At 39.5% G+C, this 21,073-nt stretch overlaps 1 protein-coding gene across 3 annotated transcripts in view; it reads right to left on the bottom strand.

The window, feature by feature from the left end:
* LOC125453513 (NADPH oxidase 4) overlaps window positions 1-21,073 on the bottom strand; it is a 172,365-nt gene that overhangs the window by 65,687 nt on the left and 85,605 nt on the right. For all 3 annotated transcript variants that reach the window (XM_048533215.2, XM_048533216.2, XM_048533217.2), the window contains 2 exons: window positions 17,391-17,555; window positions 14,016-14,078 (listed from right to left, as the gene is read on the bottom strand). In XM_048533215.2, the coding sequence (XP_048389172.1) occupies window positions 14,016-14,078; window positions 17,391-17,555 (228 nt within the window). The remainder of the gene's footprint in view (window positions 1-14,015; window positions 14,079-17,390; window positions 17,556-21,073) is intronic.

Below are 21,073 nucleotides of genomic sequence, written 5' to 3'. Positions count from 1 at the left end.
ATTCTCATGTAGTACTCTGATCTGCAGATCTAATCATGAGCTTAACCTCATTATGCAGATGATCTTTGTCAACAAAAAGAAGGGACTGAGGATATTTGTTTTCTCTCTGTGTCTCCAGTTTTTTTTAAAGGCTAGGTCATTGGTCATTAATTCTACAGGACAGTATTCAGTCGTTCAATATGATCTTGGAAGTTCTAACCTATGTCTACAAAAGAGAGGCTTTTCCCCCCATCAATATATCTCTCTGTTGCGTTACTAGGTAAGAACACGGTGTCAGAGTACAATATTTTCTTAAATCTTCTGCAGGTTTGACATCTCCAGTTAATAGCTGGGGGGTTTTGCTCAATACATGCACTCAGGTGTTTAACTTGCCAATTCTTGAGTTTTGATCTGTTCAAGCTAAATTTGGTGTTCAACTTTAAAGGCATCTGTGTCTCCAATAGCTTAATAATTTGGTCTTGAAGGCATTAGCTGAAAAACCTCCCAAGGATTTCTATGTCTTGCTGATAGGTTTCTCTTGCAGACTCCTGCTGTCATTAACACAATTCAATAATTTTTGCACAGTGAGTATTAACATGATCTACCTTGGACTTAAGGATCCCTTTTCTTCTGGATATGCTTTTATTAGCTACTTTAGAGTTGTACTACTTCAAGGGCTGTTCCTGAAAATTGAAGATTTTGTTCCCCTAAACTTGTCAACCTCACACTGGATGATGTCTGTGCACATTTGTACAGATGTACTGCATAGTCAGCTTCTGCTTATGTATCTGGGGCATCACCCACTCTGCCTGAACTGGTTCTCAATTTACTTTGAAAGTCTGGATCTTTTTCTGACCCCATAACTTAGATGCTGGAGATTTTGTGATCACTTCATTCGTTGCAGGAATTTTTGAAACCTCACTGGCTTTTATCAGATTGAACCAGTAAAAATTATTTTTTCCTCATTTCCCAGCAGCGATCTGACTTTCTAATTGCATCTAGAACCGTGCCACATGAATCTAAAGACAAAGCCCAAAGTTTCAGTTTCTAGTAAATGAACAACTTAAATCTTGGTTTCCTTCTCTGTAACTAAAAGTTGAAAGAAAGAAACACTATCCAGAATGCCCCTGGGAGCTCTTTTCTGGCCTCTTCTCACCATTTCAGCTTCTATTTACAGAAAAACAGAGGGATGTCCCATCCTTTTTGCAATACACCAGGATTCTCCAGTCTGTGTACCTGATCCAGGAGCCAAAGTCTTGGCTTGATCCTTTACATTATTTGAAACAACAACCCTTCATGTTTGTACATTCTGCATAATATTTAAATATGATGGCGGTGGAGGGGCCACCACCATGATTGAAAATGGTCAATTTACAGAAAACAGTTAAGAACTAAGAACTCAAGAACTTAATCCTTAGTCATTATGAGCTAATAATTCAATTGCCACATTTATGTGTAAACAATTATATCAAGTGACATTCCACTGCGATGTGTATTTTAATTAGCCCAATACCTTATTTTCATTCCTAATTGATTATTTCCTTTATAACAGATATTAATGCTGCTTAAGGATTCCTACTCTTTAGTGGACTGGAAAAATTGATTATTGATTTCAATCTGGGCTTGCTAGGAACATAAACAGCTTCTATAGCAACAAAAATAAAAAACTTGCTGGAAAATCTCAGCAGGTCTGACAACATCTGTGGAGAGAAAACAGGCTTAATGTACATGCCCTGAGACCCTTCTTCAGAATGAATTGTAGCTAGGAAAAGGTTGCTATGGAGTGGCAGGACAGGGGTTGGGGGTAGGGGTAATAAATGAGAGGTGAAGATGGATCCCAGAGAGAGGGAGAGAGGGGGAGAGAACAATTGGGCAGACAAAGGGGTGGGTAAATGCCCGCTTGAGAGAATAAATAGCTACTAATGGGGACCATTAGGGGCAGACAATGGATTGTTTGTGGTAGCAGCCCATGTGATGACAAGATCTGGTGTGTGGGAGTTAGAGAAAAGACATGGGAGAAGGCACTCAGGCCCAAAAAGTGTTGAACTCAATATTAAATCCAGAAGGCTGCAGGATCCCCAGTCAGAAAATGAGGTCTTCTTCTTCTATCTAGTGCTGACTTTTTCAAGAGCAATTCAACAAGCCTGAGACAGAGATGTTGGCCAGGGACTAGGGGGATGTGTTGAAATGGCAGGCAACCAGAATCTCAAGGTCATTTTTAGGAAACTTCTATCGCATTTCATTTTCTGATCCCAAACATCGACATGATAATAATGGTCAAACTGTCTTGTAATTTTCAGCATTTCAAAGGTCTAAACGGGGTGCAATCCCAATGTTTCATTAGAAGATGTGTAGCTCGGTGGGCATTAGGGGGATGGGTCTAGATGGGATGCTCTTTGGAGGGGCAGCAAGAACTTATTGGGCCAGAGGGCCTGTTTCCACACTGTAGGAATTCTATGATTCTATGAAGACTGAGAAAATTTAGAGAAGAATGATTAATGAGAGCATTTACACAATGCCCAAGTTACTTCAAATTTTCTTATGGGCAATTCTGTGAAACCATTGACAAAAAAAAACTCTGATATTCAATTAATACAACTTTGCATTGACCAAGTTAAAAAAAAAATTCTGACTCAGTACAGCCAATGGCTTAGGCGTAACAGCCTCCAAAGCCAAAATTCTAATATCTTACAGATTCTTTTTAAGCATATGTTTTTCTGATGTCTAGACACTCAAGAAACAATTACAATCCTTCCATCATTAGCTTTGATCAAGTAAATTAACTTGTGCCTCCCAACATCTAATTCAAATTATGCAGTGTTTACACTTGTGGGGAATATTGGAAACATGTTTACGTAGGAACATGTTGAAAACATTGGGCCAGATTTTTATAAAATTGGATTGACTTGGGGTCCTTTAAAAATAGTGACTGGAACCCGATTCTAGGATTCTCAAACCTTTCCTGGTACATTAGCTGCAAAATAAGTTAGCCAAAATCAATTACTAAAAAGTCATAAAATGACAGCTCAGACCTTGGCTCTTTGGCCCAATCTGCCTGTGCTCAGTCTTTGAATAAGTTATTCGATTAGTCACACATGCCCCACAACCCTGCAGATCAGATCCTAGCAACTCACTACCTAGAGCATTTTCCTTTTGCCAATTTATGTTTCCTCTAGGTACAAGAGATTCTGACACTTGAAAGTCATTTCTCCTTATTTACTCCATCACGGCCATCCATGATTTTTTTCCTGACCTTTATCAAATTTTCTTTCATCTTTGTCTGCTTTAAGGAGAACAGTTCCAGGATCCCCAGTCTCTCCACATATCTAAAGTCCCTCGTCCTTAGTACCATTCTGGCAAGAATCTTTCCCATTTTTTATAACCTCAGGAACCTCCCCATGAACAATGCCCAGAACAGATCATAATAGTCAATCTGAGGCATAACTGATGTTTATAAAGTTTTAGTACAATCTCCTATATTCCGAGTCCTGCATTTTCTTGTTGATCTTCAGAAACAAGAGTCAGGTCAGTTACCAAGTTTGGAAACCTGAGTCCTCTTCCTTTTCTCATAGTTACCTTATTTTCAGTTCCTGGGTAGGATTCATATTTTCAAACTGTGAAGGCAGAGTCAGATGATTACAGGTATTGAGATTTAGGGTTAGAAAGGTCACCTTAGTTAGCTGGGACATCAGTTCAGCACTCCAACTTTAGAATAATTTGCCCAACTCACATTCCTCAAATCTTAACCCAACCCACATGTTCACTAGATCCACATACCCTCTCCAGCCATATTGGGGCCAATCTTGCAGGAAGCAGAAAATTAAGAAGTTGATTCAAAATGAATGATTCATTGCCAAAGGAGTAGGATGCTCAACAAGAGACAGCAATATCCAGTCAGCTGGGCCAAAGGTAGACAAATGGTGTTGAGACAAGCAGAAAGTAGCGAGCACATCTCAAATCAAAGGCTTTCTCTACAACAGGGAAGGAAGGTTAAAAATTGTGCATGGCCAGAACTGTCAGCCCGTCATTGTAGAAAGACAGACAATCTCTCCACAGAAAGGGTTTTGCCGGTGACTTTTTCCAATTGAATTCCAAGAGGTTGGTACTGAGATGATTGAAAGAAGGTAAAATGGATCCCTTAGCATGCCACCAGGAGGCAACCAGCAGTTAAATACTAAGTTAGTTATAGTGAAGCAGAGGCCCCGTCCACTTCTAGGGAGATTCCTGTGATAGGTTTTCTCCAATTGGGCTATTTATGTGCCTAATTGGTTCTTTGCCACTGCAGACGTGTAGTTACAGCCACATTAACCCCATCTCTGGCATGAATGCTTCGGTGACATGTATTATGTGATATTTTGCAACTTCACTCCAGGTCCTAGCTCCTAACTACAGTAAGTGGTCAATATTCAACATATACCTACGCAGTCAGAATTATCCATTATGCAAAGCCATATAAACAGAAGAGTGCAAGAGATAGTTGTATGTGAAGCTTCATACCAAGTATATAGTTGCCAACAGTTCACTTCCCACAGTTTCCGTCAATCTTAACCGAGCCACAAACACACAATGATAACAGACAATGTCAGTAGAAAAGATGGTGGTAAAACAATGTTTAAAAAAAAACTGGTTAAAAAAAGGGTGATAAATGTTAAGGTACTGTTTACTGTTGGAATTCATGCATGCACACTTGTGAACACATGAACAACGAGCAATTGGAGGCCATTCTGCCCCAACGTTCCATAAAATCATCTCTGATCTGACTGCAACCATAACCTAACGTCCATGCCTACCCCTGAAAATCTTCCACTCCTTGCTTACCAAGAATCCATCCACATTTGCCTTAAATTTTCAAAGGCTCTGCTTCCCTTGCCTTTTGATGTAGAGAGTTTCAAACTCACAATCCTCAGCAGAAAATGTCTCTTTATCTCTGATCCAAATGGGAAGCACCTTATTATCAAACAGTGATCCCTACTTCTAGATTCCCCAACAAGAGAAATAATCTTTTCCACACTTATCTTGTCAATCTGTGTCAGGTCTGTAAGCTACAATAAAGCAATCTTTTACTGTTCAACCTCTAAGAAAAATTGGACATGTTTAAGGCAAAGCATCTTTCCCAGGAGAAGTTACATGATTAAATGCAAATTACTAGAGTTCTGAAATTGTAGTCAATGGTCAGCAAAAAACAAACATCAAATTAGAAACTGGAGTATCTGATATTTCAGATACAGCAGAAGCAAAGATGTTACATAGAACATTAGAACATAGAACATTACAGCACAGAACAGGCCCTTCGGCCCTCGATGTTGTGCCGACCTGTCATACCGATCTCAAGCCCATCTAACCTACACTATTCCATGTACGTCCATATGCTTGTCCAATGACGACTGATATGTACCTAAAGTTGGCGAATCTACTACCGTTGCAGGCAAAGCGTTCCATTCCCTTACTACTGAGTAAAGAAACTACCTCTGACATCTGTCCTATATCTTTCACCCCTCAATTTAAAGCTATGCCCCCTCATGCTCGCCGTCACCATCCTAGGAAAAAGGCTCTCCCTATCCACCCTATCTAACCCTCTGATTATTTCATGTTTCAATTAAGTCACCTCTCAACCTTCTTCTCTCTAATGAAAACAGCCTCAAGTTCCTCAGCCTTTCCTCATAAGAGCTTCCCTCCATACCAGGCAACATCCTAGTAAATCTCCTCTGCACCCTTTCCAAAGCTTCCACATCCTTCTTATAGTGCGGTGACCAGAACTGTACACATTACTCCAAGTGCGGCCGCACCAGAGTTTTGTACAGCTTCACCATAACCTCTTGGTTCCGGAACTCGATCCCTCTATTAATAAAAGCTAAAACACTGTATGCCTTCTTAACAGCCCTGTCAACCTGGATGGCAACTTTCAAGGATCTGTGTACATGGACACCGAGATCTCTCTGCTCATCTACACTGCTAAGAATCTTACCATTAGCCCTGTACTTTGCCTTCCGGTTACTCCTACCAAAGTGCATCACCTCACACTTGTCTGCATTAAACTCCATTTGCCACCTCTCAGCCCAGCTCTGCAGCTTATCTATGTCTCTCTGCAACCTACAGCATCCTTCGTCACTATCCACAACTCCACCGACCTTAGTGTCGTCTGCAAATTTACTAACCCATCCTTCTATGCCCTCATCCAGGTCATTTATAAAAATGACAAACAGCAGTGGACCCAACACCGACCCTTGCAGTACACCACTCGTAACTGGTCTCCAGGGTGAGCATTTCCCATCAACTACCTCCCTCTGTCTTCTTTCAGCAAGCCAATTTCCGATCCAAACTGCTATATCTCCCACAATTCCATTCCTCCATTCTTTACAACTTTTCCTTCATAACTTAGCAAATTTTAAAAATTATCAATAAAGATTGGGATTCTGTAAATTGTTCATGATTCAGCACAGCACCCCACCCCCCACAGTCTTCCTCCCACCACCAGCAACCCTACCTACCAGGGAATCTATCTTGGGAACAGCAGCAATCAGCTTCGATCAGGACTGACCACTGATTAGGGTCACTCCTCCAAGCTGCAGAAAGCCAAACAAATTTAAGAGGCAGTTCAATCCTGCGGTCACGCAATAGATGCAAAATGGCCAGTAAGAAGAGTTACAAAGTTACAATCTGAAGGGAAAAACAAGGGGCCAGAGTTGTAAAGCCAAACCCTGTAGCCCTGCATGAGGAGTTGATGGCTAGAGAATGGAAACACTATCCTGATATTCAAATACTGAGTCCAGCCTTGCAGCTTAGTATCTTTCTTGGTTTAAAATTAATATCTAATCTTCACTATTAATCTTTGTCATGTCTGCCAGGTTGTGCTAGGTTGGAGAGTAAGAAGGGATTTGGGGGTAATAATGCAGATAATTAGTATTTTTAAGAACTTTTATCATTGCCATTCCACAAATTTTGTCAAGTACGTTTTGCTAGGAATAAATAATTATTATTGTTTTACATGAAACAGACAATGTCAGAAGCCTTGGTGACTAGTATAGCTCAGGGTCAGTACATTAAGAGACAGGTCATTGGGAGGAGTTATTACATTAACTTCACAAAGCCTTCATCATATATTATGAACTCCTGGTTTTCCACTGTGTTCATCAGCATGGTTAACTCAGTGTCCATGACAATATGTAGTTAATGGAAAGGAAGTCTTAGCATGTGAACATCTCTCAAATTCATGTAGCTGCTATGACCCCCAGCTCTGTTCCTGGGTTAGGTTCAGAGGTGGGAGAAATCTCAGCTCAATAAACCCAACCTTTAACAATGACTGCTTGCACTTCCAATTTTGGTAATGGTATGGATGATTAAATTGGGAGTCAGGCTAAATGAACTGGGAAGAACCTGCCAGATCCTGAGATGAACTGGGTGGAAAGCCTGCATTCGGGCTCCAATATTGTGGTGAAAGTTTAAAAGTGAAAATTAAATCTTGTGTCATCCATCCTGCTCACAAATCCCCAACCCATACTCTTCCATGCCCCATCCATGTCAAACTATGTCCCTGTACCTACCTCACTTGCCCTTCATATCCCTCTGCAAATTTAGTCACCCCTCATATACAACACCTAACCTCCCCAATGATCTTACCATGCCAATATATCAAGGCTCTACAAGTAAAGTACCAGGATAAAATATAATCTCATTGCTTAAATTTATATATAGCTGAGAACATTTTAATGAGAAAACTACTCTCATGAATAATTATACAATTTTGACACTTGATCGTATCAAGAGGAACAATGGGTTTAGGAATATTTTACACATAAATGTTCTTCACAGTCCCAAAGGACACCTGAAATACCTACAAACGTGCTTCACTCCTAGCCCTAAATATTTGACACTCATCCCCGATATCTACAGGGTACGGTCAGATTCCCAAAGGTCTCAGTGCTTCCGGGACTTTATAAAGCTCTAGTCAGGCCCCATTTAGAATACTGTGTCCAATTTTGGGCCCCACACCTCAGGAAGGACATACTAGCCCTGGAGCACATCCAGCGGAGATTCACACGGATGATCCCCGGAATGGTAGGTTTAACGTACGATGAACGGCTAAGGATCCTGGGATTGTACTCATTAGAGGTTAGAAGATTGAGGGGAGATCTAATAGAAACTTACAAGATAATGTATGGCTTAGAAAGGGTGGATGCTAGGAAGTTGTTTCCATTAGGCGGGGAGACTAGGACTCATGGGCACAGACTTAAAATTAGAGGGGGTAAATTTAAAACAGAAATGAGACAACATTTCTTCAGCCAGAGAGTGTGGGCTTGTGGAATTCATTGCCACGGAGTGCAGTGGAGGCCGTGACGTTGGATGCCTTCACAGCAGAGATCGACAAATTCTTGATCTCAGAAGGAATCAAGGGCTATGCAGAGAGTGCAAGGAAGTGGAGTTGAAATGCCCATCAGCCATGATTTAAATGTTGGGGTGGAATTGATGGGGCGAATGGCCTTGCTTCCACTCCTATGTCTTATGGTCTTATATCCTGCTAACCAAAAGAAATGCACAGAGAATAGACCTGTTGCTACCTAGTCTAATCTTCACACTGAGTTCCAAACATCAGGGACCCCAGATTCCCATTTCAATGTAAGCATTTGGTCATGTAAATTGCCAGCTGCATCTGGGAAGGCTTTTACAACACTTCTGTTGAACTTATGAAATGTGATAAAGATTCCCTGTGGAAATTCATTCACAATAGTTCAAAGTGAAGTGTTTTTGAATTGTCTGTCAATTGGTATATGAATGCAAGTCATATTTCTTCGTATTGAATCAGGATGGCAAGAATACTGGTGATTAAATAGGTTCTACATAATTATTAGAACATAGAAAAGTACAGCACAGTACAGGCCCTTCAGCCCACGATGTTGTGCCGTGGAATAATCCTAATCCAAAAATAAAATAACCTAACCTACATTCCCCTCAATTCACTGCTGTCCATGTGCATGTCCAGCAGTCGCTTAAATGTCACTACTGACTGTGCTTCCACGACTACCACTGGTAAACTATTCCATGCGCTCACAACTCTCTGGGTGAAGAACTTCCCTCTGACGTCTCCTCTATACTTTCCTGCTAACACCTTAAAACTATGACCCCTCGTGGCAGTCAATCCTGTCCCGGGGAAAAGTCTCTGGCTATCGACTCTATCCATGCCTCTCATTACCTTGAACACCTCAATCAGGTCACCTCTCTTCCTCCTTCTCTCCAGAGAAAAGTCCAAGCTCAGTCAACCTCTCCACCTAAGACAAGCCCTCCAGTCCAGGCAGCATCCTGGTAAACATCCTGTGCACCCTCTCCAAAGCATCCACATCTTTTCTGTAATAGGGCGACCAGAACTGGACACAATATCATTCGTAAATTTGCTTAAATTCTACACACTTCCTTGATCAACCCCATATTGGGTTGGATTTAATGCAGGTTGTAACAAGAAATACGGCTTCTGGATCTAATTAGTCAGAATAGGAGTCTGAGTGCAGGAAAGCCCCCATCATTAAGGCGGAGACGATAAGTTGTACATGAGAAAAATTCATTAACTCTTGGAAGACTGTCAATTAGACACATAATTTAGCTAAAATATCAAAGGGATATAGTGCCTGATCAAGAAAATAACATTGTGAAAGGAACTGGTCACAACAAGCCTGTCCTTTCTTCTAACCTCACCTACGCCATTCACCATCCATGAATTCGCCATGTAAACCCTGTTTGTCCTTGATCACCAATTGCAAGCCACTCCCTGGGTGTAGCAGCCACCCTGGTTTCACTGCCAGTTTTTGAATTGCTGCAAGCTCACAGCATGCTGGAATATTGGTGCTAAGGTGCTAAATCCAGGCAGGGCCCATTACCAACAGTACCTGGCACTAATCCAATCAGGCCTCCCCTTTAAAAGTCATGTATGTTCCCCAGCCAAGGGCATCCGGCCACATCAAACAAACTGAATTCTGCACATTTTTCTTATAAATGCATCTCAATCATTCCTATCACTCTTTCTTTTATTCTGTTTTCCTTGTTCCTTTTTATTCCCAATTTCATTTTCATTGATTCTCTTTCATGCACTCTTGTCATTTCCTCTTTCTTTTGTCTCCCCGTTAGTTATTGTGCTATGATTCATAATCACAAACCAGAGACTTTAAGCAGTATGATTACATTTCCTGCTACAGGAACCAATAACATTCCAAGTTTGTAAGTAGGGACAATGCTATTCTGTCTTACTGGTTAAGCAAATATTCACAGCAGGCTACAATATGGTATTTTAAATTTAATAATATTGCATCCACTTTAAATATACAAGGATGCATCGCATCAAAAATGGGGGAAAAAAACTGCCAGTTTCATTGTTGCTGGAATTTCTTATCCCAAAATACAGGTCTAAAGATAAACATCCAATGGAAAGAAAAACAGGGTTTAACTTAGTGCTTTATGCAACTTCCAGTTATCTAAAAACCCTTTAGAGTCAAAAAGCTCTCACTAGCAGCATTGTGATAAGGACCAGAAAATCTTTTTTGGTGATGTTGATTGAAGGATTATATTAGCCAGGATACAAGAGAATCTCCTTTTCTTCTAAATAGTGCCAAGTGATTTTTGTACATCCAATTGAGCCTTGGTTTCATGTGAAATAAGCACCTTGAAAAGTGCAGTAATCCCCACTGGACTATTAACTTTGCTAGCTTGCATTTAAGATCTGGATTTGGTGGGCGGGGGGGGGTCCTCAACAAAGAATCTTATGACTCGGAGGCAACAGTACTACTAAATGAGGCACAGTTGACCCAATGAATTCACTTCATTTGCCAAATAGTTCTTTACAACTTGTGCAATGACAATTGGATACCCCATTTCAAGCATATAGCACTTCTGAATATGGGTACTGAATATGATGCAGATGCGCCAGTGTTGGACTGGGATAGACAAAGTGAGAAGTCACACGACACAAGGTTATAGTCCAACAGATTTATTTGAAATCACAGGCTTTCAGAGTGTAGCCCTTTCACCAGGTGAAGTGAGGTGCTGACAGAGGCAGTGAATCTTTTGTCAACAGACTAAAATGACTTGAAGTCTAACTTAAGAATACAAGGTATTGAAGCATTCAGTGGTAAAAATTGAATTAGTATAAAAATTTTAGACATTGCAATTCCAACAATGAGACAGTAACTCCATTCACCGCTTTGATAAGATCAATTCTACACCCCATACCTGGGAAGCGCCACATAAATATTATGACTAGGCAGTAATGTCTGTCCTGACTGAATAGGATGCGGCATTCCAAATGTCCAGAGGCATCCAAAACTATGCCAGATTATAAACTGAATATACAGAAAACCTGCCCTCATTCCAATGAGATGGCTTTCCTCATTCTGAATGAGGTAGCAACCCAGCAGATCCAGTATGAATTATGAGATTGCTTGTCTGACATTCAGTAATGAATGAGCAGAAAAATCTCTCAATGAAATATTGGAAAAACTGAAGCCATTGTTTTCAATCCAACTCTAAACTCCACTATTACTCCACAACTCTCTCCCTATTTATTCCAGAAACATCTCTCCCCATCCCCCTCTCTGGTGAAGGGTCTAGGCCCGAAACGTCAGCTTTTGTGCTCCTGAGATGCTGATTGGCCCGCTGTGTTCATCCAGCTTCACACTTTGTTATCTTGGCTGTTGAGTCCACTTTTCTCGTTAGCAACATTCTGGGATTAAATTAGTCTGCTTGCAACCTTGGTGTTACATTTCAACTCTGGTTTACAACTTCAAATTCACATCTTCACCAAGGTCACCTATTTCCACCTCGACACCATACCATTTGCCTTTGTCGCAGTTCTTTTGCTGTTGAGACCATCATTCTGCTAAATGAGTCTATTCCAAATTACTTGCAACTAGTATCTCACTTTAATCTCCTTAAACTTCAAAAATACAAAATGTGACGGCCAGTGTCTTGTCTTGTGCCTTGTCCCCTTCACTTATCAGCCCTGCACTCATTGATTTGCACTGGTGTCTGGTTAGGCAATGTCTTTAAAAATGTTTCTTAAAACTTACATCTGACCAAGCTTTTGGTCATCTATCCGAGTATGTGGCTGGGTGTCCTATTTTGTTTTATAATGTCCTTGTGAAGTACCTTAGGATGTTTTACTATGTATTAGGTTCTATATCAATACAACTTGTTGTTATTGTTGCTTTTGAAAAATCCATGAGAAGCAATATTCATCTTGAGTTAGTATTCAGAAATTTAATGTACAGAAAATACCTATTCAAAAGTGACCTTTTACTGCTAAAGGTTATTACAATTTTGGAGTTAGACACCCCTAAGACCTAGTCAACATCAAAGTAAATGCAAGATTCAAGAACTAAACAAAAACAAAAACAAATGCCACGGTGCTGCAACTTGTCACCTGTTGGATGTGATGTGTTTGTATTCAGCTGAATATAAATAAGCACTTGTAGACCCAGGTTAAAGATGACCAGACAAATTTATTACTCATTAAAATGGATTGATGAACTGCAGGACACTAACACTGCATACAAACTTCAGTATCCTCCTCAAAATTCAAACAAAGATAGGGCTTTACATAAAACCCCTCCTAATAATATTGACTCATGATGGATGATCACAACCTTACTACAAGCCTATCTACAGCAACAGAAACATCTGACTTAATGTTTTCAGAATGATTGTTACTTCATGAATTCAAGCCCAAGGACACACCTTCAAATACCTTTGAAGATATCCCAAGACAAATAATGATTTCTTTTTTATTACATTTAATTAGTCAGGCATTCAGAGGATTCAAAGCAATTAGGTAAATACAGTTGCCAATTGATCAGCCTCAAGATGTCTGCAATTGAATAAAATGGTTTGACCTACTGATGTGTTCAAAATGCCTTAAAATATCTGTGTAATTAATCATCCCGGAACAACGGCAGTACTTAACCCTTGGATAGCACATCCTTCCCAAACCACACGTTTTAGAAAAAAATGTGAGCAAATCTGCACATGAGCTACTAGCATTAACATTCCAAGTTTGTGTCCTTTCATCAGAACTGGAAAAGGGCAGAAACCCAAAATGTTAAATTCTCTCTACAGATACCGCCCAACCTGCTCAGTATTTTAAGACTTTCTGTTCTAATTCTGATTTCCCATATCTATGGTATTTTACTGCTGTACCTCAGCTTATCTTTTTTTTTAAACCCAGCCTGTGACAATAAGCAGCAGTCAATTTTAACTCCATGTAACCTGTGACTGGCAAAACGCGTTTCTTAGAACATGATCAATTCAGCATCAGGCAGGTTAATAGCGCTGCACTTCAGTAAGATGTGAACATACTTTTAGTCATTCCAATGCAGATCTTGATATTCAGGAACACAAGATAAAATTTCGATTGGGGTTCTCCCAATCATCTGCTGCACGAGAAACACTGAATACATTTCAGAGATTCCCATTCATACTTTTTTTTGCAAGATTGCTACCAAAGTTACAACAGGAGTTCCTCAGTGGACATTTTGTAGACTGCATAGGTGTTTTCTAAAATATAACGTTTATAACCCTGTCTAACCACCGGTACATGAAATTTAGGAAATGAAAATGAACAATTTGAAATTGAGCTGAATGGTTCTAGACACTATTTAACCTAGTTGCTGGAAAGCTTTCAAACTTAAAAAGAAACTTTTCTATTTCCTCATTGTGAATAGTATCAAAACATGATTTAGCAAAGAGGCATGATTAAATTTACAAGCTCCAAACATGTTTCAAATCAGCAATTTTCTAGTATAATTTTAGCTCAGTCACAGAGCACTCCATGAACTAACTTCAGTTTAGAAAGATATACACTGATTTGACTCTGAACATTCTCAATATTGCTGCCAAGTTTTGACCACAGCCATACAATTCATAACCAAGATACTCTAGTTCCTAAATTCTAAAAAACAAGATTTGATGGGGCCGTCAGCGATTTGAAACTTTAGCTTTTCAAATATGAAAATCTTCTTTGATGACTTGCTTTTAAAAACAATATAAATAATCGTACTTACTGTTGTGAGGGTAAAGGGATGGCTCTCAAATGTTGATACACTCGGACAGTGCAGAACAATATACTAGAGGAAACATGGAGGGGAAGAGGAGAGGAAAAACAGTAAGTGAATCCAAAGATCATTACCCAATAGGTTTTTAGGAATACAAGTGCACGATTAGGCCAATCAGTCCCTCAAAGCCGTTCTCAAAACATGAAACATGATTCCATCCTCCAATCTAAATTCCATGACCTTCGGTCATTTTACCCCACAAAAATCAAGCTTAGTATTTGCATTTTGTTTTTAAATAACTTTAAGCTCAAAATAAATTTTCATGGAGTACTTTGCAGCTAACCTATCTGATTCATCTTATATATGCTACAATTACTGTACATTTCTATCACTTCATGTTTTTGCACTGATAGTTCTAGTTTTAGAAACAAAAGCTGTAATATATTTACTTTTGCAATGTACTGAAAACTTTTTTTTAGTAAATCAGGAATCAAAGAGTTTAATGACTTCAACCTTGGCTAAATAACCTTCTGTGACATTCAAGATGAATGCTGCTTTTTTCTTGCAACTTTTTCTCTGCATATACACATAGAACACAGAACAGTACAGCACAGATCTTCAGTTTTGTCCAAACAGTATTTCACTCTACTACTTTCATTCTTTTTCTCCATCTCAGTCTTTCTCATTCAAACTCCATACTTCTCTCCTATGACTTTCATGCATTTGTAGTTTGTATGACCTAGATTTTAACAGAGTCGGGATGATCCCGGAGCCTCATACACATTATGGTGTGTCCTGGATTCTGGAATTGCAAACTCCAATTCTGGGCTTTCTGATTTTGGGTGTGAATTTTAAAGACTATGGGCTGGTCAGAACATGAGTTTCCACCTGCCTCATGAGCAATTCTTGGTTGAGTGTCCAAGTATCTATCAATCAATCGATCAGTCTGCTGAAACATGAGAATTGTTGTTTGATTAACCATTTAACTAATTTCACACAAATTTCTAACCTTATTTAGATAAATATCAAGTATTTGCAGTTTCAGCTGCTGAACCTTTGAAGGATCTAGATGATTGACACTTCAATTGCCCTGTAACAGAAAGGAGCTTAAGTTTTAAAACAAAATGGACAGTTATCTGTGAATGAGATAGTAGGAACTGCCGATGCTGGAGAATCTGAGATAACACTGTGTAGAGCTGGATCCGAACCGTCAGCTTTCCTGTTCAGCCTACTGTGCTCATCCAGCTCTACAGCGTGTTATCTCAGTTATCTGTGAATTACTGGTTTACATTTTAAAAGCTCTTCTTAGACATCAAAATAGTACGACAAGGTACGTGGCTTTTACTTAATGTACAGTGGCTCTTTTTTAAAATTCTTACATGTAATTTAGGTGTTGTTTGCAAGGGCAGCATTCATTAGCCATCCTACTGCCTGTCTCCCTAAGACATTTCAGGGAACAGTTAAAAATCAACCATACATCTGTGCATCTGAAGTCAGATGTAGGTCAGAATGCATAAGGATGGAAGATTTCCTTCCCTAAACAATATTAGTAAACCAGATGTGTTTTAACAACAACTGACAATGGTTATGTGGTCACTAACAGAATTAGCATGGAAAGTGCATGAAGGCCTATGGGGAACATATTTTGTAATGGGGGCATGAAGGATCATAAGTATTGTTTCAGTGGCGGGGGGGTGGGGAGAAAACAGAAGGTGCGTGGGTGGTGTACAGAGTCTGTGAGGGAGTTGAAAGGATGTGAGGAATGAGGGCTGGAAGGTTTTTCTGCTTTTACTGAGATGGAGACACCGGAACTGACATAGGCATTTTTTGCAGACCAACATGTAATCAGCAACTCCTGTCATTAGCTCCAAACATTCTTCCAGGTTGGGCAGGCTAACTGCTGCCATCCATCTCACCTTCCCCATGATCCCACCTACACTAGCGATTTCTCCCAAGGTGGCTGAGCCTAACTCAAATATTTTTCAACACCTATACCGATCTTTAGAATGAAAATCCATGCTCAATTCTTTCACATGCATTTTCCCCATTTTCGAAAACTCAACTTCACTTCTTTTTCTAGTAAATCTCAAATTCCCCTAGATGTCTCACAAAATTTCTATCTTACCTCACAAATAATGACTATATATAGAACAAGGAATGCCACAAATCAGACCTCTATGTAGGACTCATCAATTCACATATCCATTATCCAAGTATATCCTTTTCTTCTCCTATCCTGTAAAGGCATGTAACCAGGCTCTTGCTTTTCTCCTCTGATAATAGCATCTTGTCTCATATCTCAAATATCATTCAGAAGAATAAGAATCTGGCATGTTTCAGTGAAATGATCTCTCATCCTTCTGCACTTGAGACAGCATAGGTCTGTTACTCAAAAGGAGAGCTCCCAGGAATTGATCTAGTGAATCCCTGCCCCAAAAAGGACCAGTAGCAAAGACTGTACATTGCTGAGATCATACTTGTAGTACAAAGTGCTCTATATTTCAGTTCCTTGTATGCTAACCTCCTTGCAATAAAGTCCATAATTTTATTTGTCTTCCTAATTGCTTTCTTCACCTGTGTGAGAACTTTGTGATTCTAATACATGGGAACCCAAATCTCCCTGAGCACCAACATAACAGTTTCTCACTGTTTAAAGTACATTCTATTTTCATATCCTTCCTATGTTAATGAGTAATCATATTCCTCTGCATTAGACTCATCTGCCATGATTTTGTCCACTTACTTAATATGTCTACATATTCATGTTTGCTGGCCCTTGAAGGAGAAGTTTATTCACATGGCATGTCTTCCAGCTGTACTTTTTAGACATGATGCCATTAGAAGCAGAGCAACATGAACAAATTTCTCCTTCATTTTGTCCACAATGTAGCATATGTTTTCCAACTATCTTTACAGCAAACTTCAATGTTATGCTTGCTTCATCAAATATGAACTGTAATTTACTAGTGCAAATGCCATAGTCAACCTTGCTTTTCCTAGCAGGTATGATTCAAACCTGGAGGAAGAGTTGCACAGTGAACATTTTAGCGATATGGAGAAGCACAAATTTTCCTTAGAGTTATTTAGTGTTATATTATTTAGTACATGAATATCACATCCTGACAAAGTCCCACATCTCTTATTAAAAATAGAGCAAGATAAACTGGTCACATAGAAAGGAAAGACAGTCAAGCAGCCAAAGGAGTTTATGATCTCAGCTATATAATTTGATATAATGTATTCTTTTGAGAGAGATAGACAGCTATTGGAGATTGTGACCTTTAATATTTCAGTAAGCATACAATAGCAAGCTTATTATTTTTCCCTTGACAATCTAACAATGACAAGAATATAACATTGCAAGCTAACTTTATTTGAACTTACCTGACCAGGCCTTGCTCTGAAGTTTTCTTTCAGCATTCGTAATTCTATTACATCACAGGGATAAGAATTCACAGACACAATGGTGACTGGTTTGCTGCTCCGAATGTATCTATACAGCCTTTCTGCACAATAAAGACAGAGAGGTCCAGTCACCCAAAACCATGTCTTAAAAGCAAAGAAATAAAAAATCCAGTTAGAAAATGACAATACTAAATAGAATCTACTTTTAAGTCATAAACTTATTTCTCATGAAGCACATTTATAGCATAAGTAAGTCACATGGAAGGTTAGTTCCTCTGAAATGTTTTAGTGCTTATTTCAGATGGGCTGCAAAATACACATCCGTTTTGCAACAAATACATAGTTATGACCCTCAAGAGAAATCTGAGCAAGGCAACAGGCTAAAGTAAAAAAAAAATTGCCGAATCTTCAACTATATATATTCTTTAATTGCTTGCTTGCGGATAAAGTAACCAACATTTTTCTTGGGCTACTGTCGAAGTATCAAGAATAACTAATCTCAGATCCTGAAAAACAAATTTCATCAGCTTGTTGTTAAAGCCTGTAGCCTGGCTTGACAAAGGGTAAAAGGTGAGTGTTACTACCTCAGCAGGTATGTCTGGAGGTGGGAGTTGGGGCTGTGTGGTTGAGCAGGAGGGAGTAAAGTGGAGACAGTTTTCTGGTATATGTAGTTAAATCTATTTTTCTAACAGCATGATAAATTTTGTGCTTAGATCCTACACAACTATTCAAGATTCTTTGGGCAGAACCTCTGCCACCATGCGTTGGTATTAGTATTAGTATTAGTCTAAGTCACTGATAACAAGTATAAGAGAAGTGATGGCAGGTGGTTTTATCAATGTTAGCCAGAGACCAAGTAATGTTCTGGGGACTTGAGTTCAAATTCTGCCATGGCAGATGGTGGAATTTGGAAAAGAAATCTGGAACTGAGTGTCTAATGATAGCCATGAAATCATTGTCAATTGTTGGAAAAACCTGCTGTGTTCATCCAGCCTCACATTTTATTATCCTGGTTCATTAATGCTTTTAGGGAATGAAATCTGCTGTCCTTACTTGGTCTGGCCTACCTGTGGCTACAGACTCACCAAGCAATTAGAAAGACCACTAAATGCTGGCCTAGCCAGTGATGTCCACATCCCGTGAATGAATAAGCAAAAGAAAGTGGGGAGGAATGCCCACACAAAATCTTTGGCGTAAGATAAGCTTAATCTTAGCAAACAAATATACAGGTTTATTACATAGTACCTGTATGGTACTTATTTAGTACAACAGTACTTATACATAGCTGGTTACATTACATTTGAGACACATGATAGCCTCTTATAAAGACATCAGACTCAACTTTATACATAAGTGCACATGACAGCCAACTGCAAAGACGAAGCACAAGAACGACAACTTCGATACCTTGAAAAACACTAGCTAAGCCTTCCTAGGAACAAAGTGTGTAGCTGGATGAACACAGCAGGCCAAGCAGCATCTTAGGAGCACAAAAGCTGACGTTTCGTGCCTAGACCCTGTGTTCATCCAGCTACACACTTTATCATCTCGGATTCTCCAGCATCTGCAGTTCCCATTATCTCTTCCTAAGAACAGTCTCCTTATATCCTGACGGGTGGAGTTTATCCCATGATTTCAGTAATTTTGTCAGCCACTAACTTTTTCACAGCACCCACCTCCATATCATGGAGTCTTGGGTGGAACATCTGCAGGCAGCCTTCCAGTGTAAACATTAGTTAAAGTCCTAACAGCCTTATTCACCCACCAAAGGCAATGGCAAGGTTGGGAATACACCACATGGGGAGAGCAACAGGCAAACACAGCGGTGCTTTGTTTTGATTTTAGTATTTAACCCTAAATCAAGACACTGAAAGAGGGGCTCTGCACTGGGAAGAGAGTGCTTGCTGAGAGCAACCACAACCCTATGATGTTGTCACTTGCTTGCTCCAGGGGCCTCAGAATGCATCTTGGTGAAAGCCCAACTGAATTAGCAGCAACTGCAGCAGCATTGATTGCTGTTGACTCCACCAGTGATAGAGAATTTCTGGCCTCTGATTATCTAGGAGGTCTTAGGACACTGTAACAATTAAAATGTCCTCTACTGGGCTGGGAACTCTGGTGGCTAAGATTCTATTGATATTAAGAGATGCTGACCCAATCTTCAGAAGCCTGGAGTACAGTAAGGTTGGTACCAGTTTTATAGCCGATATCAGGTTTCCTTGAAAACCTTCTCAAATTCTGCTCAAACTCTTAACTGCTTTTGATTAGGTTAGGCATTCAATTTTAAAGCTTGCTCAATCTATTTTAATTAAATTTAAAATGTTGTATTACTGTTCACAGCTAAACTTATATTGGATTTTAAACTAGTGGAATGTAGTGCACAATGTAAAAGGAAAAAGATTGAAAAATATTTTAGGAGCGATGTCAAATCCACAAAATGATTGAAAGAAGTCTAGAGTTCTTAGACTGAATGCTCAACTAGTCCAAACAATGCAACATGGCAGATGAATATGCATATATTTTATCAGGCCTATCAGGGACAGGAGTATGCCAGTCAGCCCTTCAGCGTGGCCTGCCATTCTGTCATAATGGCTGATTTGAGGTTTCAGTCAAATCCATATTCCTGCCTCCTCCAGATAACCTTTCAATTTCTTATTTAAGAAGAATGTATCTACCTGTGCCTTAACAATATTCAAGGATTCTGCATCTACCACCTTTTCAGGCAGACTGTTTCAAAGTCTCATGAACATCTGAGAAAAGATTTCACCCAATCTCTGCATTAATGGAAAACTCTGATCATGAAACAGTAAAACCTAGATTCTTGCACAAACAGAAACACTCTCTCCGCATCTGCCCTGTCAAAAGCCCTCAGGATTTCCTATCTTTCAATCAAGTCATCACTTACTTTTCTAAACTACTGAATACAAACCTAGTTTAGTTCCTGTTCCTTTCCTCATAAGGTGAACCGCCCATTTGAGGTATTAATTCACTCAGGATAGCCAGAACTGCAGATGTTGGGGTCAGGGATAACACAGTGTGGAGCTGAAGAGACTTAGCAGGCCAGGCAGCATCAGAAGACCCTTCGGGTCCTGACCCAAAATGTCAACTTTCCTGCTCCTCTGATGCTGCCTGGCCTGCTGTGTTCCTCCAGCTCCACAGCGTGTTATCTATATTCGAGGTACTAGTCTGATAAGCCTCTTCTGAATTGTCTCCAATTCATTCTTCCTTAAAGAAGATGAACAATACTGTGTACAGAACTTCAGATGCAGTCTCACCAGTGCCCTGTTTAACTGAAATATAACCCTTGACTTTTGTATTTGTTTTCATTTGGCAAGAAGAGAAACTGTCTATTAGCTTTACTAAATACTTGCTGTAACTACATAATAGTCTTTTCAAGTTCGTGCTAGAGACCAGGCAGATCCCCTGCATCTAAGAGCTCTGCATTCTATCAACATTTCAATAACATGCTTCTTTAATTCTTTCTGCAAAATGGTCAATTTCTCATTTTCTCACATTATAGTCTATTTGTTATATCTTTGCCCACTCACAAACTAATATCTTTGTGACCTCCTTGTGTCCTCTTCAGAGCTTAATCCAATTTAATCAGCAAAGCCAACTGAATAATCCTCAGAGAAAGTTTAGTTCAATTAGTGCATTGTTTG

The sequence above is a fragment of the Stegostoma tigrinum genome, chromosome 6 (genome assembly GCF_030684315.1).
Source record: "Stegostoma tigrinum isolate sSteTig4 chromosome 6, sSteTig4.hap1, whole genome shotgun sequence".
Lineage (NCBI taxonomy): Eukaryota > Metazoa > Chordata > Chondrichthyes > Orectolobiformes > Stegostomatidae > Stegostoma > Stegostoma tigrinum.
This window is presented reverse-complemented; position numbering and strand designations above follow the sequence as displayed.